This window comes from Pipistrellus hanaki (assembly GCF_964339955.1).
Source record: "Pipistrellus hanaki genome assembly, chromosome: X".
Classification (NCBI taxonomy): Eukaryota; Metazoa; Chordata; class Mammalia; order Chiroptera; family Vespertilionidae; genus Pipistrellus; species Pipistrellus hanaki.
The window spans coordinates 3921435-3949060 of record NC_140524.1 but is presented as its reverse complement, the minus strand read 5'-3'; the positions used below and the strand labels follow the sequence as shown (position 1 = coordinate 3949060).

At 36.5% G+C, this 27626-nt stretch overlaps 1 protein-coding gene across 4 annotated transcripts in view; it reads right to left on the bottom strand.

Moving 5' to 3' along the window:
- Nucleotides 1-622: 622 nt before the first annotated feature.
- KDM6A (lysine demethylase 6A) overlaps nt 623-27626 on the bottom strand; it is a 129248-nt gene continuing 102244 nt past the window's right edge. For all 4 annotated transcript variants that reach the window (XM_084871233.1, XM_084871235.1, XM_084871234.1 and 1 more), the window contains 12 exons: nt 23846-23975; nt 22237-22342; nt 21392-21597; nt 19312-19376; nt 19162-19236; nt 18503-18651; nt 15130-15244; nt 11692-11879; nt 10682-10823; nt 4299-4425; nt 2778-2948; nt 623-1480 (listed from right to left, as the gene is read on the bottom strand). In XM_084871233.1, coding sequence (XP_084727359.1) covers nt 1451-1480; nt 2778-2948; nt 4299-4425; nt 10682-10823; nt 11692-11879; nt 15130-15244; nt 18503-18651; nt 19162-19236; nt 19312-19376; nt 21392-21597; nt 22237-22342; nt 23846-23975 — 1504 coding nt within the window. In that variant the 3' untranslated portion in view covers nt 623-1450. The remainder of the gene's footprint in view (nt 1481-2777; nt 2949-4298; nt 4426-10681; nt 10824-11691; nt 11880-15129; nt 15245-18502; nt 18652-19161; nt 19237-19311; nt 19377-21391; nt 21598-22236; nt 22343-23845; nt 23976-27626) is intronic.

Sequence of the window (27626 nt, the reverse complement as noted above, 5' to 3'; positions counted from 1 at the left end):
TGCTATGTTACTAGTGGCATGGAATTTGCAGACTAGCACCCCCTCCCAGCCCCCATCATGTCATGCAAGCAGAAAAGCATGAAATTTCAGAACTGCCTAACATTAAAAAATAAGTCTCTGAATTTATTTGCATTCTAAAATAGAATCCTTTATCTGAATATTTGTTCCATAGAAAAAGCTACTAAATGATGTACAGGATTTGTCAAGCCCGTAAAACATTCCCTTTAAAACCTTAAGTTCAATCACTGTTTGTTTTCTACTATTATACTACATTTTGGCAGCAACTGTTTATTGGTCTGTGACTGCAGTAATTGCAACTTAACAATAAACCAGTCTGACATGTTAGGTCTTGAAGATACATACCATATATATTTCTTTAAAAATAATCATACTTTTGTAAGCAATACTTTACAGTAGACACCTCAAAAATCTACCATAGATGTGAAACTTAAAATGAGAAAATTTTAAGTTCTAAATCTTTATACATAGATATCCAGATTTCTATATATATTATATATACATACATAAGTATATATAAAATATATATAATCAGATTTGAAAAATGAACAAAAACTGGGCACTATACATAAAATCTTTTTAAAACTCAAACAATAGAAAACTCTTTAAACATTAAACAATTTTAATAAAAGTTTCTGTACAATGCTAAGTAGCTTTATTTACACATAGAAAATGTAATAGGAGTAGTGTTTGAAATTACAGAACTCCTTAAAATTTCAATGGCAGGTAAATCTGGAAAAAATAACAGCATTCCATTCACAAATATTTTCAAGCAATAAATATGTATTTATAAATAGTGTAAATTTACATCAAGATTAGAAACAAAAATCACAAATCCAAAGTTTATTCCTTAGTCTATGTGCAATCCATTATCTTTGTGACTTGGCTGTTAATTTTTAAACATTTCATTTAGGAACCAAAAGTGTAATAACCGCCATGGTTTCAAAACAAGACAGAAAAAACATAAAAGCAGTAAAAAAGTTCCTTACCTAACTTTTCACATTAAAAAAAAAGTTGACCAAAGAAAGCCTTAAAATTGCTAAATACCTTACAAAGAAATTACCAGCTAGGCTAGTATTTTTTTCCCAAGGAAAACTCTGAAAGGGAAAGGATGAAAACAGGTTCATCAGCCCAGGAATAGAGAAATATAAAAGGTTGTCTTCAAGTCAGTAGTCTGCATGGTGTGGCCAGTTTTGTCAGATATATACAAAACGTGGGAATTCTTCTTCTTTCTGAAGCACAGCTCCTCAGCAGAGAGGCCTGGAGCAGGAGCAGTGCCCTTCTCAGGCCGGTTGGTGGGCTCTCACGTGGAAGGTTGCATAGACACAGTTTCAGCCAGCAGCCTTATGAGACAGCTCTAAAGCCAGTGGTGCAGAACTGGGCTACTTCCTGAATAGCAGATAAGGTCTCACTTAATGTCCATGGAACAATATCAAGATGAGGAAGATGGCAATGGAGGAGCCTAGAAATGAAAGTGAGGGATGTTACTTTGGTACACAAAGTATAACCTCCTTACGGACTCCCACTTGGACAATCTTCCTAAGAGTCTGAGACCATTCCCCTCCTCGGTGTACCAGCATTTTTCTGTACTACTTCACCAAATAGTCATCAACTCAAGGACATTAAAAATTAAGAACATTATTAGGTGGAGCATTTTTTTTCGATTGCTTTAAAAAAAAAAAAAAAAACAAAACAAAAAAAAAACAAGGCTTGTAGAAAATAATTTAACAAACCAATTATAATCTCATTAGTAACTGACTTCAGAACCTATCAACTAGATAATGCATTTTGTGTAACACACTCCAGGTAATTTTCTTGTTCTTCAAGCAAATTTGAAGACCATTCAAATGAAAATATCAGGAGCTAAATTTCAAAAATTCAGTTTCTAATCACATTTGTAATGTATTAGAGGAAATCAACAATTCATAAATTATTTTCCTATTCATAGAACTAGTGATGAGCTAGAGTAAAATGCTTCGCCCTGAGCATCTGCTATTTAAAAGTTAAAAATTGTGTGCAATTTATAAGTATACTTTGAATTTCATGAGGTTGTACAACGTAGCAGGAAGTTATGCTCCATCAAATATTCCCCATAAGATTGCCCTGGCTGGTGTTGCCAAGTGGTTAGAGTGTTAGCCCAAGCACCAAAGGGTCTTGGGTTCGATTCCCAGTTAAGGACACATAACTGGGTTGCCGAATCCTCAGCCTCAATCAGGGCATGTATGGGAAGCACCGGATGGCGTAGCACACCGATGTTTTCCTCCCTTCCTCCCCCCTCTCTAAAAATCAATGGGGGTGGGGTGGGGGTGAATCCTTGGGTGAGGACTAACAAATATTCTCATGAGGTCAATACTTCCGGCAAGAACAAAATTTTAAATAAATAAAATTAGTTCTAAAAGCAGAAGTGTATTTAAAAGCACATTTACAGATTCATTTTGTTGGCACTAATAACCTGTGTGTACAAAAAAATTTTATCAGCGGAGATGACAATGTGACAGTGTTCAAAAAGCACACAGAGATTTAAAAACATAATTACTGTGATATTATTTAGGCTGGTCTCTCCCAGGAAGAAAAGCGAAAATAAAACATGCTAACTTCATAGGAATAAATACTTGGAAGTGGAGGAGGGGATCACCATGCACTACCTAAGGAGCCACAGAAAATGTAAGTATTTCCTACCTCCTGCTCATCAGGTGGCAGAACAAACAACGTGGCTTCCCTTCCCCCTACCCATGTACTCACATGTGGATTTCACTTACTAATGTAAATTGGTCATAGACTTGCATCAGGTCCTCCATCTTATACTGTTCTAGCACCACAAAGTTGTCCAGGTTTCTGCTTGTTTTTCGTGCACAATCTTGACAATGCACTACGTAGGTCTTCCGAGAAATGCTCTCATTAGTGACAAAAAGCAGATCAAAAACCTCCACCTATTTCATACAAGAGAAAAAGCATTCAATTGCGACAGTGGCATTTACTTATTGCGATACTTTAATAAAATCATAGAATCTTACTTTGCATGGAGTCGTGGACAGTTATCTCTAGTTGAAAGTAGGTACCAAGACAAACATGGCCATGTTTAAAATTCTTAAATGGACAAGATTTACTCTGCACCAAACCCAGACACACAGGTGGCAATGTATATTCCGGGGAATGGCCTAAGGGAATGGCTACTCGTTACAATCACTGGCAAAAGTAATTCAAAAGTTTAATAAAGGTCAGTCTGCTTTGCTCTAAATCGGAAATATTACTACACAGTCAGGTAAAAGTGATCACAATGTTCTTTTTCCTTCTCTGGCAGTATTCAGACTGGACACTTCGAACGGCATTTGTCTTCCCCTCTAGACGGAGCTGCTCCAAAGATAAAGACTATGTTTCCTCATCTCTGCACCTCCAAGGCATAGCAGAGTGCTGAGTGCTGAGCCAAACCTCAAACCTCAAAACACACACCCAAGTTGCCTGCTCAAAATCTTTTATGGCTTCAATGACCTCAGAATATCAAATTCCTTAGTCATTCAAGATGCTCTGTAAGCTTCTTACTACCAAGACTTATAAGTTCCAGCCACATGGGACTAACTTACCCTTTTATGGATAAGTCATTTCATTTCCCATATTGTTATTACAGCTCATAATAACATTCATCCTACCTCCAATTCTCATCATTTTTCAGTCCACTGAAGTCTCACACTCATCCTTAAGGATGGACTAAATGTTAATTCTCTGGTGAACTCTATGCCAACATAGAAAGGAAAATCTCCCCCCTCAGTGTTGTCATGGCAGTGAGACCAACTGTACATTCATTACAATTTGTTGTCCATAATCTGTCTTCTCTGAGCAGACTATGGAAGCTCCTCCAGGAACCCTCTCTTCTTTGTTTCTGCTTCTCTTACAAACCTTGGCTTCAGAAGACTGACCAGTGTGTTGTGAACTGCACCAGAAAGAACTTAACATCGATCTGCCTGTAGCTATCCTGAACTACATCCAGTTTATCGGCACCTGTCTGCTTCTGCATTGTTCATAGTTTAAAATTCTAAGCCTAAACTTGATGATTATCATCTGTTAAATATCTTATTATACAAAGACTCTGTAGTAGATACTTTTGAGTTAATCCATAGTTAGTAAAATGGTATACCATCAGATTAAATTTTAGTAGCTAAGTAACAAGACAAGATTTTAAATACAAGTTCAATAAAACATATTACATGAAAGTCTCAATATATTTTTAAAAATAACCGGAGGGAAGAGGCTCTGTAAATCAGGGGCGGAGAGCAGTCACTTGCCTCACAGATGCTGCAGTAGTGTGCAGGCTCCTCCTTTGTCCGCCCATGCCACACGATCTCTTTGCCCGCAGCAATGAGAGCTTCCCGCAATGTCTGACATTGCTTCAGGGTTCTTAGAAGACAATACCTGTCGTAGGGAAAAAATTATTTGTGACCAGCAATTGAATACTGAATGTCTTTATCATAAAAGATATATCATTAGAAACAATGCCAAGAGACTCGGTTCTAATATCTGTGACTTCGTTTTTTCTTTTGTCAATGTCTCAGATAATCTGAGACTTTAAAAAAATGGGGTTACTGTTCAGCAGGTCTGATATTAATATTGTATCAGTTAAAGTGAGAATAATTCTTATCTGATTATAAAAATATAATGATCTTAATATGTAAAACCCGATTCCTTGCTTAAATTAAATATAAGCTGTTACTTTTGGCTCTTATTTGGGCAAGTGAATTGACCTCTTTGGGAGTCAATGTTCTCATCCTTGAAATGAGGGGTCTGAATTCCAGGTCTGAACAATGATTCCAGAAGGCAGGAAGGTGTGTTATTTCTAGAAGTACTACCCAGACAAAGGCAAACAGCATCATCTATATAGATGCTTTTCAAACTTTTGTGTCTATAAGCAGAAAGCCACTTATGTGTTTAGTCACCACACAATACCAAATTGGTTTCATTATAGCACTAGAGAAGAAAAAAGACATTTAAATCATCTATTTTAATTTAGAGATAATAAAGAATCTTGCATTTATAAACACAATTGAGTTTATAATTTGTGGCTTCTCTAAACTCATACTTATGACGCTAACAATATAGTGAATTCTCACAGTTTGTGCTGGTTTTCCTATAGTTTGCTGTCATTACTTGAAATTGCTAAATTCTCTTAATTCTTCTCTGAATCTTAGGCTCAGACTCTCCAATTGAACAGAGGTTGGACTAGATGATCTCTAAGGCACTTTCCCTCTAAAATTCAGAGATAATGAAAATACCCTAAAGAAAAGGAAATGGGTTTAGCAACTGAGTATTGTTTGAAAGCAAAAGGTCTTATCTGTTTTATCCATGTTGTCTACTCTCTGTCTATGAAAGTGCCTGGCATATAGTAAGTAATCAATAAACATTTGATTACTGAATGACTAAAATTTAATGTATGATAAGTAATAGCAATTTAAGTTCTCTTAATTTATATTTATTTGTTATCTCATAAGTGACTACGTTAAAGCATTGTCACTTATGAGAACCCCTGTGCATTAAGCCAAGATAAAAGATGACTAAAAATCTATGTAAAACTTGTTAACTTATTTAACAAAGACATCGCAATATCAACTTCACAGCTAGCTGCAAGGCAAACCAATTAGGCATCATATTAAAATAAATGTCTCAGTTTGTTCAGCAATTCTTGCACACTTAACTTACTTAGAAACAAAATAATGATTTAGACCAGTGGTCGCTAACCCTTCGGACCTCACGGACCACCAGACCACTGGTTGGCAACCGCAGCTTTAGACTATGGTTGTAAATCAAAGCTAGGACAGCTCTCTCCTTTTTCCTCTCTCTGTATGTGTGTGTGTGCGCGCATGTGTGTGTGCGCGCGTGTGTGTGTGTGTATCATATGTGTTCATGAAGTGTGTGTGTGTGTGTGTGTGTGTGTGTGTGTATCATATGTGTTCATGAAAGTATGCCAGGGAAGGGAGCAAGCAAAATGTAGATCATGGTAAAAAGAGAGAGAATATAATCCAGACAATGCCACCAGCTCTTAAACAGTACCTGCTCTTCCCCATTTCCCTCCCCATGTCCCATACAATTCGCCTCTGAAGGCCCTGACCTTACTAAAAAAGTTTTCCAACCAGGGCTTCAATAGAAGGTCTCTTTCGAAGGGAAATAATGCCGAAAACTCTGCAGACCCCTCTAGAAGATGGGCAGATGCTACTATGCTCCCGTCAAATACATAAGAAATAAGGACCAGACAGAAGGCATGGTATTAGGTACTTCACGCTATTATGACACTTAGGCATCCAACAACCCTGGGCAGATGAGACTTGCGCTCAGAAGCTAAATTTGTCTGATGTCCATGCCATACTCTCTTCCACGTATTCTTACCCGCTCCCCCTTTCTCTTTGGAAGATAAGATTCAGTCAGTGCAATCCTCACCCACCCCGAAAACACAGAGCCATGGTTCTGGGGAGTATTATCATCCCACTCTTTACTCAGTGAATACGTTTTCCACTCCAATGCTCCTGACTACAATGACAATCAGATGGTAGTTTCTAATTTCTGGTTAGTTTGGTAGTTTCATCTAGAAAAATGCATTATACCACTTTCCGGCAAACAATAAAGGATTAGAGCTAGGGTTGCTAGTAATATTAAGCCATGAGTATTCTGTGTATGAAATCACAGTTCCAGAATGTTTATTCTGTGAGCTATTGGAACCTTAGAAAACACACAGCTCTATTAATCTGATCTGACAATGAGGAGCCGCATTGCGCTTTCCTCTTTGCTCTCAACGTTAAATTGTTTGTTCAACCCCATTTTTCAAAAGGTAGCCATTGGAGTTCAAGGAAACTGAGAGAGACAGAGGATCTTCTGAAGTCCTCCAAGGAGCAGGTCCTAAAGAAAGAATCTGATTCTGAAAGGGCAGGGAAGAATCAGAAATACAGAGATTTAGGGAAAGGATCCTAGAGAAGATACAGGTATAATAATATTTAAGACTTAACAGTAATCTGTTCTGCTTTGATTAATCCTAGACCATGTTTGAGTGTACTGAAGAGCTGAAAAAATCAAAATCAAACTAGATCAGGATTGTTATTTCCTCTTCATTTTAGTTTTGCTGAATTTTAGTAAATATATCTTATAGCAATTAATAATTCACTTGTTAAAAACAACATAAATCACTAGCAAAAAGTATAACATTGTAGAAGATACACCGTTTTTTAATAAACACGTTTAGGAATAGGGTCAGAAATAATTTCAGGAGATAGAGAGGCAGGCAGTTTTTTGACATTTAAGGATCGATGTGGTTTCAGGATCCAACCCCTACTTGGAGCTGCTTGGATGGAAGACTACCACAAGACGGCGGTGAGTATTAAAGACAGCTCTGGCACGGAAGAAAGCCAGAAAAGGCTGATGGAGGGCGTGGTGTATTTGAGGTTACACAGTAGAATCTAATCTGCCCAAACACCAGTCTGCAAAGAGGAAACCTCCAGAAGGATGGCGTTTTAGAAAATGACTTCATGTAGGAGATAGAAATAAAAATATACTTGAAATACTAAAGACAGCTCATGTACAATATATTCATAAGTTAGGCAAAAGAGAAATAGACATAGTATACCATGGGTGCTAAAAGGAGGGAATGCTCAGCTTCACTTCAGGCGAGGGGAGGTAGGAATCTCAGAAGTCTGGGTAAAGAAGTTCTCCATTTAGATGTGGGCAGGAAGGAAAGGTGGCAGGGAAGGTACTTTCCAGGCAGAAGAAATGCCGCGAGCAAAGGTAATATGGGATTACTTAGGGAGAAAACACAACTGTTCTTATAAGATTTTAATCTTGGGATGAGGTTTCTGAGGCAGGAAAGTAAAGGAATGAAGCCACGATGACAGGATATTATGTTGAAGTTAAGGCAAAATGGAATGACTCTGACATTCTAGGGGCAACTTGGCTAAGTGTCCAAAGTTAGTGTGGAGAGAGAAAAGGCAGGGGCTAACTTGATATGGCACCTTTAAAGATGTCATGCTAACAATCTCTCCACTGAGAGTAGATGGTGTACAAACTCAAGTTTTCAAGAGGCACAGTTCCTTGCACAATCCATTGTACTGAGAGCCATGCAGGCAAAGTCAGCTAACACACTTGCCACCTGCCACTCCAGAATTGTATTGCTCCTAGGACAACAGTGAGGGTCTAAATGTCAGCAACACATAATAGTTTCATTTGAACCAACCACATGGCTGAAAATCAAGGTCTCAGTCAATAATAAAACGAGTATCTTAACGCATTGCGGACCAGTAGTTTTATTGCTAGCTTTACCCAGTGGCCAGATAAGTTTCTATTGAACGAGTACAAAAAACATTACATTAATGTTAATTAATGTTTTACATTAATGTTAAAGGCATGCTTTAAAATTAAATATCCATTGCATTTTGAAGTTATTTATTACATGTTCTCACAAGCTAATATCTTTTTAAAGAATTCTCGTGATTGGCCACAAGCCTTAGAACAGAAAACACAAGAATTCTCGTGATCCGTCCGTAATGTGTTAAGAACGTTAACAGGAGGAAAAAACATGTATGAAAGCAAATGTGTGTTAAGCATGAGTTGCTATGATGTGTGCTGACCACCAGGGGGTGTGCATGGAACATGGAGGGCATAGGCAGCAGGCGGCAGAGCACGGAACATGGTTGGCGTCAGCCACAGTGGGATGGTAGAGCAGGCAAGCAGGGGCACCAGACCAGGGCGGGGCACATGTCACTGTCAGTGGGGTGAGCCTCTGGTGGTTACCAACATTCTTTGCTCCTGCACGCTGCAGGCCTGCCACGTGTTCACATCTGCTGCAGGTGCAAGCCCTGCTAGCACCCATAGCCAGCACCACTGCTCAGACTTGCTGCTGGTGCCTGCCACCAGCCCTGATCACCTCTGAGGGCTTCTCCACCTCCCCCTGCTCCTGAGGGGTGAACTGGGCAGTAGCTGCTGCTCACACCTGCTGCTGGCACTGGCCCCAATAACTCCCTGACAGGGGTCCTCAAACTTTTTAAAGTGGGGGCCAGATCACGGTCCCTCAGAGAGCTGGAGGGCCGGACTATATGAACTACTAATTCCTACTGTAACACCTCGGCTGTGCTCACTGCCCAAAAAACCTGGCGGGCCGGATCAGACTCCTCTGCGGGCTGCATGTGGCTAGCGGGCCGTAGTTTGAAGACCCCTATGTTAGCACATGAAAGTGGCAGCAGCAGGAACCGGCCTGCCAGCAGACAAGGGACAAGGGGCTGCTGTGGAAGGGGAGGTGGGGCACGGAGGATGGACCGAAACCCGCCCCTGTGCCACTGCAGCCTCGTAGCTCACAGTTCCTTTCAAAGTTCACAAATTAGTGCACTGGGCCCCTAGTAATAGAATAAATGGATAGACAACCCCCACACTCCACTACCAATCACATGTATAGAGTATGATACCTAAGATCCAACTTTTTCAAGTATTTGTACATTACTTGCTATGATTTAGTTTTTGTTACCTTTGCCTCCTCCTACCACTTCTTCCCAGGACTAGATAAAAATGATACAACGGATAAAGGACTGTATCATAAGAACATCCACACACATATTACCTTGGCCACACAATTTTTGCTTGAATAAAATTTGGGACTTAGATTTGAAATCATTTTAGTAAGTCATGATTACTTTTAAAAGGTAGTATTTTAAAAACAACACAAGCTGACCAAATGATTATAGCTGCAGGGAAAATACTTCAGTATTATTTTAACAAAAACAAATTTATTTCATCAGAGGCAACACACTTGCTAAAGCAGTGTATTCCAAAAATAAGTTTATGAGGAGAGCAATTCTTCAAAAGATACTAGCCAAACAAATGGGTTGGGGAAATACAATACATTATGACCCTTCTCCCCATTCACAAAACACACCAACACTTAAGGAAAAAAGAACTTTACCTAATCCACCATTTCCCATATTTCTTTGACCAAAATTCCCTACCTTTTGGGAACAGGCGTAGTAATGGTAGAAAACACAGTTTAGGGAAACACTGCTATTTAGCACTATTTGAAAATGTTACTTCTAAACAGACTTATAATATAGTTAGGTCAGAAACTATGATAATAAATGAGATGCTTACTAAAACATATGCATTCAAATAACTTGCATTACATGTTTAAAGCAGCTAAACAAAGGGGCAATTATAAGATAGATGATTTAATGAAAATAAAAAAATTAAGATATATGTACTAATATATGTAATACTTTAAACAATAAAAAGATTTAAAAAATTAAAAAGTAACATTAGTAAAATCCCTATATTAAATGCTAATTTCTCTGTACCAGCAATTATTTTGTGATGTCATTTCCTCTCCCAGTACTAAGGGCAGTCTTTCAATATTAAAACTAAAGTTCTAGGAATCAGGTAGTTCAAAAGATAGCGGGGAAGCAAGGTTTGTGAATCTAATTGTTTAAAAGTCATTTGGGCCTTTGACCCCCTTTATACAACAGTGCACTTACTATTTGGAAGGGAAAAATGCTTTTAACATGTGGATTATTGTATTACAATTTGCTCAACTTCTGGACCATTTTGTTTTGATGTCAACATAATTCAGGGTGGGGTGGGGTGGGGGGGGTGGTGTTGAATAATTAACACTCCCCAAAAAGAGAGGGACTACAGCAGTTTAGAAAGCACTTACTTAATCATTTCAAAAAGCTTTGGATCTGAGACCTTGATATTTCGTGCCATATTCCAGGAAAGATGAACCATGGGTACTATTGACTTCACACTTTGCAATTTGTTCCATTCGTACCGTTCCACTGCCAACTTATACTGGCAGGCTGGGGGGAAAGAAACAGTTATAAAGCAACCCAAAGTACCAAAATTTATGAAGATCACCATTATCACCTTCTCGGGTGATTATCATCTAAACCAATTCTGAAAACCTCAAAATATTACAAAAATAATTTTTATGTTTTTTGATAAATGATAATATCATGTAAACAGTGCTTATTTTAACTATGTGCCAGACATTGTGCTGAGCTATTTTAATACCTTATTTCATTTAATCTAAAGTATCACCTTTTAATTCTATTATTCCCATTATACAAATGAAGAAATTGAAGCCCTGAGAGGTTATACAACTTGCCCAAATTTGCAAGAGCCAAGCCCTGGTCCTAATCCAGGTCTATCTGGCTCCAAAGGCCATATTATTCATCTTAACTAGCTACTGCCTGAAGGCAGGCAGAATCCAAATGGATTGTGATATAATAGGGCTAGTCGTAACACCAGAGAGAAAAGTTTGAAAGACTGAGCACTCTCTTTGCTTTCTCCCATAGGGGTTTCCTTTAAGAAACAAAACCAAGCGCTCTGTTACAGGAAGGAGAGCGACCCACTGGTCACAAATACCCATTTTAAACTATTATAATGAGGAATAAGAAATGTCTATCGTTTTTTTAAATATATATTTCCTTGTATATAAAGACATATTTGTTTTTGCTGAGATCTATAGTCTTGGATTTCTATTTGTTAACTTGAATTTAATATCTTGTACTACAAGTTAAATTTTTATTCAAGGAAACACTCTTCCAATTTTTAGTGGGGTATATTCCAAGAAAAAAAAGGTCAAATACAATCCCATATAAATTAAATGGTGTTGTTTTTTTCGTTTTTTTTTGTGTTTTTTTTTTAGCATAATCTGTAAAATACCTGTAAGCGGACCAACATTCCAAGCAATATTGTTGCACCAGCCAATAGCCTGCACCCAGTGCACAGTGCCCGCGTTTATCCAGACCAGATCTCCAGGCCGCTGAATGAACCTATACACCGGGACATTGGCTTCATAAAGGTCTTCCAGGTTGGGCCACCAGGAACCCATTAGGAAATTCAAATTATTTCTGAAATAAGGAAAAATAATGCGAGTGTATCAAGTACTTTAATAAGCTCCTTATAAAACTAGAAGACAAATGTCAGAAGTTTTAAAAATATGTTCATTGGTTGCATTGAAAAGTAATGGCTTATGCAGTAAGAACTGCTATATGTACAGGGGGTAAAATAAATTACAGTTAATTTTTGGAGGACTTACCCAAAGATCAGTATTACTATCTTAAGATGGTTTTCTAAAGATCCAAATGAAATCCAAAGCTATCTTTAAGCAACACTTATACACATAGTTTTAAATTTCACTTCTCTAAAGGCTATTTTGATTGAACCTTCTCCCTGGAGTACTGAGAAATATCTAAAAGGTAAATAGAAGGTGGAGCCAAAACCAGTTTGGCTCAGTGGATAGAGCGTCAGCCAGCAGACTGAAAGGTCCCAGGTTCGATTCTAGTCAAGGGCATGTACCTTGGTTGCAGGCACATCCCTGGTGGGGGTTGTGCAGGAGGCAGCTGGTCGATGTTTCTCTCTCATCGATGTATCTAACTCTGTATCCCTCCCCCTTCCTCTCTGTAAAAAAAAATCAATAAAATATATTTAAAAAATAAAATAAATAGAAGGTGGAGCTGACATCAAGTCATTTAAATCCATAAAGAGAAACACTATGACAAATGAAGTACTGGGAACTTCTATTTCGGAGGAAAGTGAAAAACAGAGATGGTCTTTAGTTTTCATGACTGGGTGACTCTGCAGAATGAACAACCTCACCCATGTACTACAATCACATGTGTGCACAAATAACCATCACTGCTACCACAACCAGTACAATTAGGAAATATTTCTACAGATCATATTGCTATGCTTATATGTTAAAATCCAGCTTCTTATTCTAATACATCATGATATAACAGAAAGTACTTTATAAACTACATAAACAACTTTTCCTACAAAAGAATTCTTAAAAATTCAATTTATTACTTTAGATTTCATTTTTGGGAATGAAAAACTCCCAGCGTGGAAATCTTCCTTTCCTTAGTATCTAATAGCCTTGTCTATTTCTGTGCCTTGTGCTAAAAGTTATGATAAAGTGTACCTTTAAATTATTGTCATTGGTTTAAATTTCATTTTTATTTTATTTATTTTTTTGTATCAAGGATTGGCAAATCCAGCCCATTGCGTTTTCATAAATAAATTGTTTTATTAAAACAGAGCCATGACCCTTTATTTACGTATTGTGTGACTGTTTATGTGCTGTAATGACATAGTTGTGACAGAGACTGCATGACCTGCAAAGCCTAAAATATTTATTATTTGGACCTTTATGAAAAGCTTATAATCTAGATGGAATCTCAATCTTACGTTTTCCCTAAAAACAAGCAAGCAAGCAAACAAACAAAAAACCCAAATGCAAGGCTGCTCCTCAAAGTCTAGAACAGACTGCCAATGGTCATGGCCTAATTGCAAGGGATAAGAACTGGCTTCCTGTTTGTGAAAAGGCTGTGCAGATACAATCCAGAAAAATTTGCCTGTAAAGCAAAATATTGCTACCAACACAAATCCTAGCTCTACTTTATCCACGTGTTGCCGTCCAAAAGCAAGCAATCAAGACCATCAAAATTATCAACAACTAAGTTAAAAAAAAAAAAAAAAGACACCCTCAAACTTACAAAACAGCAACCATCCTTTTCATCATTTATTCAAATGAATGGCTATTTCAGGATATATATTATTTAAAGTCATAAAAAAAAAAATACAGACAAGGTTAATACCAGTCAGTTTCAGTATATGTGCTGCCGAAGCGAGCACAATACCAGTCAGTTTCAAATAATCATTACGTAAAACAAAATTATATTGAAATGCTAAGGTGGCAAGTGCTATTTCTACCACTTAGTTAAATTTACCTAACTATTTATACTAACTCAATATTTTTATTATCCCAAGTTCAAGTTTTTTAGACATCTTCTGGTTATTCTAATTATCTTAGCTCCCAGGTTACCTCTCCATTTAGACAGGAAACGAAATCCTAAAAATAGCCAATCCCTACTCAAAAATAATGAACATGAATGACTGTACTGTAGCTGCAACAATATACTACTATCTCAAAGTGAGAGAAATAAAAACCTTTCTGTAGCACTATGGACATTTCCTTCACGACACTGTTCTCTCTCTCTCTACTGCCAGGATGTTGGCCCATAAAAGTAAATCAGATTAAACCAGGTTATTTCATCAAAGGATTTGGAACTTTAAAATTCCACATCTTTGACTTTATTATTACATTGAAAGAAATCTATGTGGTTAAATAGCAAAGACAATATGTATAAATATATACATGTATATGAATATACATATATATGAAATTTTGGATTAATATGTCTTGTTGCAACTGTATTTACATTTCTTACTAAATTTGGGTATTTATAGAAAAGATTCTTTTATTCCAAATTAAGAAATTACAGTATGTGGAATATATATATAGTTTCCAAAATTTCTCATATGTAAATGTTTTTAGTGTCCCCCTTTATTTTACTGTATAATTTATGTTAACCAAAATAATTTTCTAATGTTATTAGTAACTATAAATATTAGGTGCTTGCACAATGAAGTACTTTTTGGAAAAAAGAAAGATTCCATTTAAATAAACATTTCGATTTAAATCAATGAAAACACTTCCAAGGTACCCTTTAAGACAAAATAAATAAATGAAGGCTATTTCTAGGATTCTTGGAAAGTAACACTTCCATCAGATGAGTTCTTTCAATAACACAAACAAAATCTGAAACAGCTGACTTAAATTTTATAATTTAAGTTCCTTTATTGGAAAAGTTGCCAGAATAGTTTTAAAAAGAATTTATATTATAATGATATAGCAAAGAGTACTGTGTTGAAGTTTGAGTTATTAATAATCTATAAAGGTGCTCAATTATAAAATTTCTTCCACTTCTAAAACCCTTTACAGTAAAACAACTTTCCTTGGAATACAGACCTTTCACATGAACAAATACTTATGTACTAACTGTTTAATTAGCCTACTAATTCAATTTTTCTTTCCTTTAAATTCAAGGCTACCATTGCGTGTAGAAGTTTCAAGGCATTTTCTTAAAGTATCCTCGGTTACACAAAATAATGGGATTGGAATCAAATTGTGTTAAATGAAGTTTCTGCTGAATGCTAAGTGAAAACTGGCCAGGACATCCAGCTTTAGTAATATGTCCTTCACAATTACTGTTTTTGAATAATTATGTTTAGAGAATATTTAGATTGGAAACCTACTTTTCACAGAAATCATTTAGAACACCCCAGTAACCTTCAGGAACAACGAACCATTCACAATCACCTGGACCAATATTGATATTTACTGAACAGAAGTTGTTATTTTCTTGATGACCTAAAATGTGAAAAGAAAAAAAAAAAAGATAAGCATACTATAAATTCTATAGAAAATGTATCTTTAGAAGTGAAACCTTAGAAATGTTCAACAGAGAATGCTCTAAAGGTATTGTTTTTGTTTTTTTAATTGATTTGAGAGAGAGAAGATTTGTTGTTCCACTTATTTATGCATTCATTGTTTTTTCTTTTAATACATATTTTTATTGATTTCAGAGAGGAAGGGAGAGGGAGGGAGATAGATAGAAACATTAATGATGAGAGAGAATCATCGATTGGTCCATGCCCCACTGGGGACTGAGCACGAAACCCAGGCATGTGCCCTTGACCAGAATCAAACCTGGGATCCCTGAAGTCCACAGGTTGACGCTCTATCCACTGAGCCAAACCAGCTAGGGCTCATTGGTTAATTCCTATATGTGCCCTGATCAGGGACTGAACCCATAATCTTGGTGTATTGGGACAACACTAACCAACTGACCTACCTGGCCAGGGCCTATTAGTATTTCTGATATTGTCCCACAGGACTCTTAAGCTCTGTTAATTGTTCTTCATCTTGTTTTCTCCTTAGAATAGTTCCTTTTGAACTATGTATGTTTACTGATTTTTTTTTTTTTAGCCTGCTCAAGTCTACTATTGAGACCCACTAGTGAATTATTTTCCAGTTATTGTACTTTCAGCTTCAAAATGTTTTCCTTTCTTACTATAATGTCTCTTTATTGATAATCTCTGGCTTCCCTTGTTCTTGTCCATGGTTTCGTTTAGCTCTTTAATCAGCTTTAAGACAGTTGATTTAAAGCATATAGTAAGTATAATATCTGTACTCTTTAGAACTAGTTTTTGTCAACTTATTTCTTTCTTAGTGTCTTTCTCTTTGTTGCTTGCTTTTCTGCAGTTTTGTTTTTTCCCCCTGACTGGAAGAAACTAAGACATTCCCCAAAAAATGAAAGCTGAAGAAGTTTGTCACTCGTCAATCTGACCTATAAGAAAGAATGGTATAGTTTTTTTGGCTGAAATGAAAAAACACTAGATAGTAATTCAAAGTCCTATGAGATATAAACAACTAAAGTAAAGGTAAGTACACAAGAGGGAAGACTCACACTTCCCAATTTTGAAACTTAATCTCAAAAGGCTATAGAAATCAAACCAGTGTGGTACTGACATAAAGACAAATATAAATCAATGGAACAGAATCAAGATTCCAAAAATAAATCCATACATACATACATTATATCTATGATCAATTAATTTTCAACAAGGGTGCCAAGACCATTCAATAGAGAAAGGATTATAGTCTTTCTGACAAATGGTACGGGGAACAACTGGATGACACATGTGACAGAATGAGGTTAGACCCTTAGCTGATACCATGTACAAAAATTAACTTAAAATGGATCAAAGATCTAAATATAGGAGCTAGAACTATAAAAATTCTAAGAAGAAAATATTGGGGTAAATCTTTTTCACCCTGGATTTGGCAATGGTTTTTTTGTATATGACACCAAAAGCATATGCTGTGTGTGGGTGTGTGTGTGTGTTTGTTTAGGGATGATGAAAAAAGTGAAGGGATTAAGTAGTACCAATTGCCACAGGGATGTAAAATACAGCATAGGGAACATCCTATCCTATATAATAAAAGACTAATATGCACATCAACCAAACTGCGGTACAACTGGTTGCTATGACACACACTGACCACCAGGGGACAGACACTCAATGCAGGAGCTACCCCTGGTGGTCAGTGCCCTCCCATGGAGGAGCACTGTTCAGCCAGAAGCCCAGCTTACCGCTGGCGAGCACAGCAGCGGTGGCGGGAGCCTCTCCCACCTCTGCAGCACTGCTAAGGATGTCTGACTGCTGGCTTAAGCCTGTTCCCCAGTGTCAGTTGGACATCCCCCAAGGGCTCCTGGACTGTGAATGGGTGCAGGCTGGGCTGAAGGGGACCGCCCCCCTCCCCAAACGAATTTTGTGCACCAGGCCTCTAATAGTCAATAATCTACAATAATAAAAGAGAAAGATTGCAAATTGACCACACCCACCAGCCAATCAGGAGTATGCGAATTAACCCAACAAAGATGGTGGGTTAATTTGCATACACAGGCACCCAAGCAACTGGGGGCAGAATGCAGGTATTCCAAACTGCCCCAGCTGCTTGGGGCCTCTGGGCAGCTTGGGAAGGCGGAAAGGCAGTTCCAGGCCAGAGCAAAGACAGTGCCAGCTGCCAAGGGAAGCAAGGCCCATTCTTACACGAATCTTCGTGCATCGGGGCTCTAGTATATAGGATTCTTAAACTACTATTAAATAAGCAGGTGACAAAGAAGCAGCCTGGTTTTCAAACCAAGTAGCAGACAAAAACAGCTGAGGATGATATGTAGCTCATAGGTATAGTAAACTTGTTACCACCAGTCTTTTTCTGAATTATTAAATATTTTTAACATCACCCTATGAAATTTCATGACCAAGTAAGGCAGGAGTGGGAAACCGTTTTTCTGCCAAAGATCATTTGGGTATTTATAAAATCATTCGTGGGCCATACAAAATTATTAACCTAAAATTAGCCTGCTATATTTGGTCAACATTTAATTAACTGACCCTTAATGCTTTGGCAGGGCCAGACCAAATTATCTAAGGCAGCACAGAAAAGATAATACATTAGTGTTGTACTGACTTTTAAGTCTAAACCAATGCCATTCATTTTACCAATGAAGAAAAAGACCCAGAGAAGGAATGTGACTTGCCAAAAGTGACAAGCTGAGTTAGTGGTAAAGTCCAGAATAGAAAATGCCTCCACATGATTACATACTTTGTAAACTGTGCACTGTAATCCAGTTGGACAATTGTAACCTACGCTTTCTTTTTAAAACTGTATTGTCTTTATGAAACTATTACATATATACATGTATACCAGGTCATAATATAAAATATACTGCTTATTGTGATTGTGGTAGGAAAAACTAGATCCTGTTACCCTGCAGGAGATAGGATCAACACCAGCCTTTATGCCACAGGGACTTCTTTTCCTAGGAGTGCTCCAATGACCCCTTTTCCAGATTAAAATACTATTGTTTCAGGGCTATTCACATATAATATGAAGGAGGAAAATCTTCATAATCTGAACCCAGTTAGAGTAAAATCTTATATTAGGAAATATCCTTTCAGTTTCATTCTCTGTAAATGGAAAAGAATCTGGTTCTCTTTTTGTATATTTCACATTGATTGTTTTTCAATTATAGAAGACATGTTAGTTCATGAAAGTTACCTGGTGTTCTGCTTCCTGGAACTTTCATATATAGCTGAACTGTGTTCATGCCCAGTATGGTGTGACCAACATGGCTTAGAAGATTTCCTGCTGATACGACACGCACAAAAGCAGGAAGTTTAGTCAACTCATGTAGCTGCAACTTCCACCTGCAATAAAATAACAGATTAAGAGTGAAACTCCGTGACAAATATTTGTGTTAGTTAATCACTTCTTCAAAATCTTGTGCTCCAATCAGAAAAACAATCAAATGTATAATTACTTTACTTTCACATAGGAAAGAGTGAAATGCTAAAATTTTTCCAAAGAAGATTTCCTAACAAAAAGCATAAAAATAATTAAACAATTAAAAAAATGTGACTTCTAATTTTTATAATTGTGTAATTTTATTCTATAGAATTATATTGTTAATCATAAAATATAATGTTATGATTGTCTAATTAGCATATAGTCAGGGTCTTGATGAAAATTTATACAAGGGCTTCAATTCAAGAAAACACTTTAATTGCAAGACCTAAAAAAGTTATTTGGCTAAAGTTTGTATATTAACTTCGAAAAGTGATCTGAATAAAATAGAAAAGTGTATACAACTGTATACAATTCTCAGTCTTGCAAAGGACACCTCTTTACTCAGTTCACCTAAGACTACAAAGACTTACTTTTTGTCATCAGACAGGTCAATGTTGGTCCCAAACTTTATGGTTTTAAAGGGTCCTTTCCTCCTCCTCCCAGAACTTAAAAAAGAGAGGCAATATTAGAAACATGCATTTTAAACAGAAATATTAAGTGGACAATGAAAAGTAACTTACTTATCTGAAGATGTAGATTCACTATCTGAGTGTTCTTTATGGTGACTTCTTTTCTCATTTTCTTCCTACAGATTAAGCAGAAGGCATTCCAGTTCAGTATTCTATAACCAGCTATCCTTTCTATCATACAACACCAAGATTGACAGTCAATGGTATCCAAACTCTTTTATCAGCCACAATGCTATCCTAGTAGTTCTCCCTTATTAACATTCTTCTATAAGGTGAACAAACTATAGACTCTTATTTCCTGCCCCATTTTTCAAGGAGAGAAAATTTAAGAAAAGTTAATAGGCCTAAGAAGTATCAATCATGATTACAAAATTTAACTAGCAGAGGTATATGCATGCATGTTTATGTAGCTATCTATAATAATAAAAGCATAATATGCAAATTTCCTGAACGGCCGAACAGCAGAATGACCATTTGGAAAGCTGGGCTGCAAAGGCCTACTCTTGCATGAATTTCATGCATCGGGCCTCTAGTATATGTATAAGGATGGAAGGCAATAACTTCTCTATTCTTGATTATGAACAAAGGTATAAAAAAATCCTCCTGGGCCAAATCCTTTCTCCATAATGAATTATACATGAATGATAGAACATTTAAACCATTACTAGGGAAATTAAGTACTGGATAAATATAGGTGCTTTTCAATGTAAATTACTATCATCTACAAATTTTTTATCACAGACATGATTATCTCTTAACACTAGCGTCCTAAGATTTTTGAGTCAGCAATACTCCATGACATTTTGGCCTCCTTCCCTTTCAATGTACAGTTTCTAAACATCTGTCAAATTTTTTTACATGTAATGTGGTCCCAGCCTCCAAAGCACACAAAAAAACTACCCTTTCTCTGCCTACTTAAATACTCTCTTGCCTCTTACTATCTTTGCTTTTCAATTCTCCCTCCACATTTCCCTTTGATGATCTCTGAATTCTGCTATTGCTATCTATTCTATTCTGATCACATAGTTGAAGTATCTCAAAAGTTTGAACTACAAAGATTTAGATGGACAATGAATTCACTATAACTCCTAAAAGTTACAGGACTGTTTTTGTTAGATGAATTCCTCAGAGGATCTATGGGGAGTGGTAGTAAGAAACACAAATGTATGATTTACAGGTATAAATGTTGCCTTGATTGAAAATATAAACTCGGCAGAATTTAAAACAGCTATCAGCAAATCTAATGAATTACAAATAAAGACTTATAGACATATATTAAGTTTCAGGTGTAGGATACCAGTAATACATTTAATAAACTCATTTTGCAGATCTTTTATGCTTACTTTGTGGGAGAATTTTTAAACTATAGTTCTAAAGGATTTTAGTAATGTTTCATTGCTGAAAGGCCTGAGTCTTTTCATAAGACTTTGAAGACTTTAATTGTCAGAGCTGGGGTTGGGGCTTAAGGGGTATGCTAAGATTATCCAAGTGGGGATAAGCCAGGGATGCTATTAAACATTCTCCAATACAAAAGACAACACCCACAACTTACTATTATCGAACCCAAAATGTCAATAATGCCAGGGTTAAGAAACCCTGCTCTAAAAAAAATATCCCAGATAAGGGAGACATCTTTTAGTAATAATATTTAGTTTATCAACCAACAGGTTTCTTAGACTTTACTAAGAGCAAACTTGATAGCACATAAAATATTTTATACTAGAGGCCCAGTGCACAGATTTCATGCATCGGTGGGATCCTCAGGCTTGGCCTGTGGGGATCAGGCCGAAACTGGCTCTCTGACATATCCCAATGGGTCCCGGATTGCAAGAGGGCAGTTCTCAGGTGATGCACCCCGGAATTGGGCTCCCTCCTCTCTAGTTCCGGGTGTCACCCGAGAATTGCAGCTGCCAAGTCATGGCAGCTCTGCAGCTCCTGTGTTGGGCGTCTGCCTCCTGGTGGTCATTGAGCATCATAGCTACTGGTCGGACACTCACTTAGACTTTTATATATATAGAATATAAATAATGATAAGATAATGAGATGCTTACAGAAGTAATGTACCTCTTTAAATTAAAATAATATACAATATCTCCAAAATAAAAATAATCTTTAGGAAGTAATTACTTACTCTCAATGATTCCTGGAAGGAGGAGGCCTGGTACTGTGCATATTTAGCAATCGTAGTATGAGATCGATTACTTTCACAATGCCAGATTTTCTTCGTTCCAGTGGGATCCCAGTTTTCATCTGCTGGCTGCAACAACTGTGTCCTCACTTCTACCATGTGCTCATTGTTAGCTTCCACCAAAGTTTTGGTAGAGAAAAGTCCCAGGTCTTCATAAATAAAGAAAGGTAGTTAATAAATAAAAATTATATTTAAAAATAACATTTTTAAAGTGATTTTTAAAAAGGGGAGGGTTGGGGAGAGGAGGAAAAACGTTTTCTTGTGCTCCATTCAGTTCTCCTACAATTCAACTGGGGCCTCTGCACATCCTGAGCTTCCTGTTACTTTTCTACAACCATACACTGAAGCCCTGGAACTATCCATCATGTCACCAACAGGGACAGAATGAAGGGACCGGATACTAAAGTTTCACTTATTTAATTTCTGCAGGTGCCAGGAACTACTTAGGGGGCAATAGTACTTATTAGTAGCCTCAAATTTTACCTAAATTTTTATTAAAAATTTATTTTATTAGCCAACCTAAATCATAATTATAATTATATATAGTTTTCACCAAAATAAAAGCTGAATTAAAAAAGCACCAGTAAATTGCCAGTAACTACCATCATAGTATCCTCACATTGATTAAAGAGATAATACTGATACACACAGTCAGGAAAACGTTAAAATTAAAAATGGGGGTTGAGGGGGGAGAAAAAATAAATAGAAACAAGTTTCTGCCTGTGCTTCAAAAGTTAATAGTTAGTAAAAAATATATACCAACTTTTCCTTTTCTTATTAAAGCTTACCCAACTTAAGCGCTCCAGCAAGGCCACGTATTACTGTAACAGGGTTGTTTGGATTTGTACAAAATTGATGTAATGGAGGAAAGAAAGCATCGCGTTTATTTTCCAACTGTAAAATTAAAACATACAGTTAGATCTCCGGAAAACAGACCTTTAATTTAATTGCTATGCCAAATTCATATCTATTATTTATTGCAATTTAATAATGCATCCTATCTGTCATTATTTGTATTTTGTATTTGACAGTATTTTATCACTATGTCTTTTGAGCTTAACTGTAATTAGATATAACCATACACCTCTCTTTTCCAATATATCCTAAACAAAATATGTGGGAGAAATAAAATTTAAATTCCAAAATCAGACTGTTTTAAATAGTATCCAGCCTTAAAAAGGAAGAAAACCTTATAATATGTTGCAACATGGATGAAACTTGAACAAGACAGACACAAAAAAAAATTGTATACAATTTCCCTTATATAAAGTAGTGTAATTCATAGAAACAGGAAGTAAAGTGGTTATTACCAATGGCTGGGGAGACTGTGGAAAAGGGAGTGCATTTTAACAGGTATAGAATTTCAGATTGGCAAGATGAAAAAGTTATGTAGAGTTGTTTTTCAACAGTAAGAATACACTTAAAACTACTAATGATAAACTTTATGTATATGGCTTTTTAATCACAAACAGAAAAAGAAAAAATCAATTAAAAATATACTACAAAAATGAAAGTAGGCTGAAGAAGACCCATAAAAGATAAATCTTAATCTTGCATTTCCCCACTCCTGAGACCTCAGTTTAAAAGTTTTGTTGCAGTTCTAACCCAGGACTTCCCTTACATACCAAAAGATCAATAGAAACTGATTTAAGGAAGGGTCAATATAACATTTGGCCTCTAGAGGGCGAAAACAGAACCAAATCTCTAAAAACAAACTTGACAGTTTAAAGTATTTTCATTTGGGGTAAAAGTGGGAGGATGGAAGAAAGGAAATGGGGTAGAAGGACCTACTTAGAAAAAAAAAAACATGAAAAAGAGTTGCTTTGACTGAAATCCTAACTTCCTAACTCATCACAAAGTAAAACGAATATCCAGCTTTAAATAATCTAGTCAACTTTTTAGTGACTTATCTATTACCACATTTATGTCCTCAAACACTTTTTTTAAGGTAAATAATAGTGGGTTGTTGTTTTTTTGTTTGTTTTTTTGGTGTGTTTTTTTTAGCCAATGTATAAGACACCCTGTAGAATGCAGATTTAAAACCCAGCTTACTCCAAAAAAAAAATGTTATACTTTTAGGTAGTTTTTGCCTAATACTTGCTCAAAACTGGGAGCAGTCCAAAGTATTCCTCTATAGCACTACTCTAATGCAATCACAGTTAATAGCCGAGAATGTGCTTGACATGCTATTACAGAACCTTTTGAAAACATCTTTGTTGTCCCACCCCCCCACCTCCCACCAAAAAACAAACAACAAAAACAACAAAAAACATTCAAGCTGCTGCCAATAATTATGTTTCCTAGAGGGCATCCACATTGATTTAAAGCAGATCTTATGAAAACCAGATAGGTGCAAACACTAGTTTGATTTATTTCTAGTCATCAATTCAGACTCACATAAATACTAGGTGTAGGAGGGTTCAGCTTGTCCTTTGGCAAGGGCGGGTATGGTGAAGATGGTGGTCTTGGAGGCGGGCATTTATCCAATAAAATGCTACTGTTCGATAAGCCGTTTTTACCTAGATTCCTTAAAAAAGAAGGGAGAAAAAAATCAGCTGCACATTTATTTAGAAAACAGAATTTTAAAATCCTGAATTAAATCCTAATCAATTGACTGTGCAGTTGCACAGATCCATGAGATTTGGATCAGTAAAAAACTAAGAACAATTATTAATTTCAGCAAATACTTGACTTGATTTCTATATCTACCAGTGAAGAAAACAGAAAAGATATAACACATAAATTATTGATGACATTGCTATTTTTGCTTGTAATTTTCTGATTTTCCCACCCAAAGAACAGAAATTCCAATTTTCTCTCCACCAAAAAAGGTGCAGATAATAGTGAAAATAGATACGTCTCTCTCCTTATCATATCAGCATTTATAACCAAGATATCATAGTGACAATTCTCAAAAGTGAAAAGACCATTCTTTTATTTTCTCAAATCTGGAAAGGATATTCTGTGTAACCCCTTGACTAATAAAATTTAGCAAGATTCCAGGTATTAAATTTTGTAACAAATGATATCAATTTTTAAAATGAGATGTATAGTTGCTATCTATTCTAATACTCTGTAATTATTACTTACTAGCAATTGGGATTTTCCATTATAAATTCTTAATTGATGGTAGAATTATTTCCAAGCTGTGATTGTTTTAGTGTAAGAAAAAAAACATATTTCCAATCTTTCAAAACCCTTACCCAACTCAGAAAATCAGCAAGACATAATTTTGAGCTTTAACTAACCTTTCTCACCTAATTATTGTAAGTTCAAAAATAACCAATGCATTAAAATACCAAGTACTCCTAAATTAACATATTAAAATTCCAGATAAGAATTTGAAAATGGTAATTATAAACAGAAGTTAAAAACTTAGTAATTTTATTTATTGAAAACTGGCATTTTTTTCATCATAAATTACAGAATACTAGTACATTTCTGCTACGATTTTGTCAAAATGGGAAAACCTTACAAATCAGCCTGTTTTGATTAGCACTAAAGAAAACAAAGGCTTAAAATTCCACTGCTACCACCTTTTGAAATGCTACACATTAAATAGCATTTCAAAATGGGTGTCACTTTCTTAATTTCTCAACTCCAACATCAAGTAAAAATAAGAGTTCATGGCAGGTCTCAAAGAAATGAATTAAGTTTACAATAACTGAATTTTTTAAGAAGTATGTGAATAGTTGTTGAAGTGAAGTTTTAATTTCAAGTAACAATCAAGGTCCTAAGGTTAAATAAATGAATCTTCTTATTCAATACCAGTTTGCCACAAAGCATGAATGTCCTGTACATTTAAAAGTAGACATGATAAAAAAAAAACAAAAAAAAAACAATGAATGCATCAGTAAGTGAACCATAAATAAATAAATAAATAAATAAATAAATAAATAAATAAATAAATAAAATAAAAGTAGACATGATAAACTTAAGCGTTTAAATTTAGGTATAAAATTGGAATTAACTTCTAAACGTTATAGAAGTAAAAACTAATTGGCTGAGACTAGTAAAAACAAAAACACAACAATTCAAGTATTATCATTAAATCAGTGCAAAATAAAACTTAGTCACAATATCCACATAGATCATTACACTTTTCATGCTGAATTGTGCATCTGCCACTATTTAACTTTGGAATTTAAACAAAATATGACTCCAAATATCTAAAATTTGTTGTGCCAAGCAGGAGATGGATGTAAAGTATAGCAAATGATTAATATTTTAAGGAATTGGAAGATAATGAAGCAAGTATTAAAACTGTACCATAAAAGAGCATGTCATGCTAATTAAATGTGACAAAACTTAAGTAAGCTTCCACAACATTCTGGATGTTGAGAGATGAGACTAGAAAACAGGGTTTGCTAGATTAGTAGAATTCTACCTCCATATACAGTTGTATAACAATTAAAAGAAAACAGGTAAATGAAAAGTGCAGATGCCTTTATTTTAAAATAGAAAACGGTGAGGAAGCATAACTAAGGGAGCTGATAGGATTTTACAACTGAATGATGCAACTACATTTTAAACCACAAAAACAGCAAAGGTATCATAACTGCCTTTTGGATGCATCACACTGACTACTACAACACTAAGAAAAACCAAACAAGAGTCAGATTAAAAACAACCAACATTTAAAAAACTAATTATGTGAAAATAAGAAGGAAGTCAGAATAAACCATGCAATCAAATTATATCTAGCAGTTTCCTATTCTATGTCAAACACTGACTCCCTGACTACTAAGGTCAAGTCTAAAACAAATAGGAATGTCCCTAGAGGAACTGATGCGACTGTCTATATACTGACTATTAAGGTTTTTCTACTGAAAATACACTTATCAATCCTAATGCAAAGTACAGAGTTGTGAATAATGAATACATTTACTCTTCTGAACATGTAAGTATTCAACACTGTTTATAATAAACTAGTGACCTGGTGCACGGATTGGGGCACATTGAAAGGAAATTATTTAGAAGGTGGCCGGCAGGGCGGGACTGGGCAAGACAGGCCAGACATGCCCTGGAGCCAACCTCCTGCCAGCTGCACTGGGGTGGCACCATGGCTGGAAAGGCATCTGCAGAGTGAGCAGCGTTCCTCCGGCAGGTGGGGTCCCTCAGCCTGGCCTGCGGGGATCAGGTCAAAGCTGGCAGTCTGACATCCCCCGAGGGGTCCTGGAGTACAAGAGGGTACTCTGCACAGTTGCTGTCAGTACAGAATGTGGAACGCAAATGCAAGTGAGCAGTAAACCAGATTCAGGGCTGGCAGTGCCCCAGCAACTACATAACCCATGGCCGAAGATGGAATCACACAGCCCTGCGAGGAACTGGACTCCCTCCTCTCTGGTTTCAGGTTGCAACACCTGAGAACTGCTGCTGGCAAGTCACTGCAGCTCGGCAGCTCTTGCGCGAAGCATCTGCCCCCGGCGGTCCACTTGTATGATAGTGACCAATGTGACAGAGGGAGGAACACTTAGCATATTAGCCCTTTATATACATAAATTAGAGGCCTGGTGCACAAAATTCATGCATAGGGGTAGGGGAGGGAGTTTCCTCAGCCCTGCCTGCACCCTCTCCCCAATCTGGGACATCCCTCTCACAATCCAGAAATGCTGAATCCTAACTGCTTACCTGTCTGCCTGCCTAATGCCCCTAATTGCTCTCCCCTGCTGGCCTGATCCCCCCTAACTGCCTCTGCCTTGGCCCTTGCCACTGTGGCTTTGTCAGGAAGGATGTCCGGAAGACTTCCAGTCTATCGGGTCTAATTAGCATATTACCCTTTTATTAGTATAGACACTTTAAGCCAAATAATGAAACTTGACTATAGCAATCCCAAGTAGAGAAAGGAATTGAAGTCGACTATCCCATTTTAAGTTCTTTTTTCCCATTTTGAAACTCTTTCCTTGAGCAAACTGAAATTACTCATAATCCAATTATTTAAAATATTGGCTTAAAGTTACTTTTTAACTTTCCCACATCATTTGGTAGATAAATGAAAAAGTGCTCTGTCTAGACTTTCACTATCTTGGGTTATGAAGCTCCTAAACCAGTGACATTGAGTACCTTGCAGCTTTGTCACTCCCCCCTTCTGAGTTCTAGACTCCTGCCTAGTGCAGCACGCCATAAACAGGACAGAAATGGCAAGCAACACAACATCTATCATTTGCAGTCTTGACTT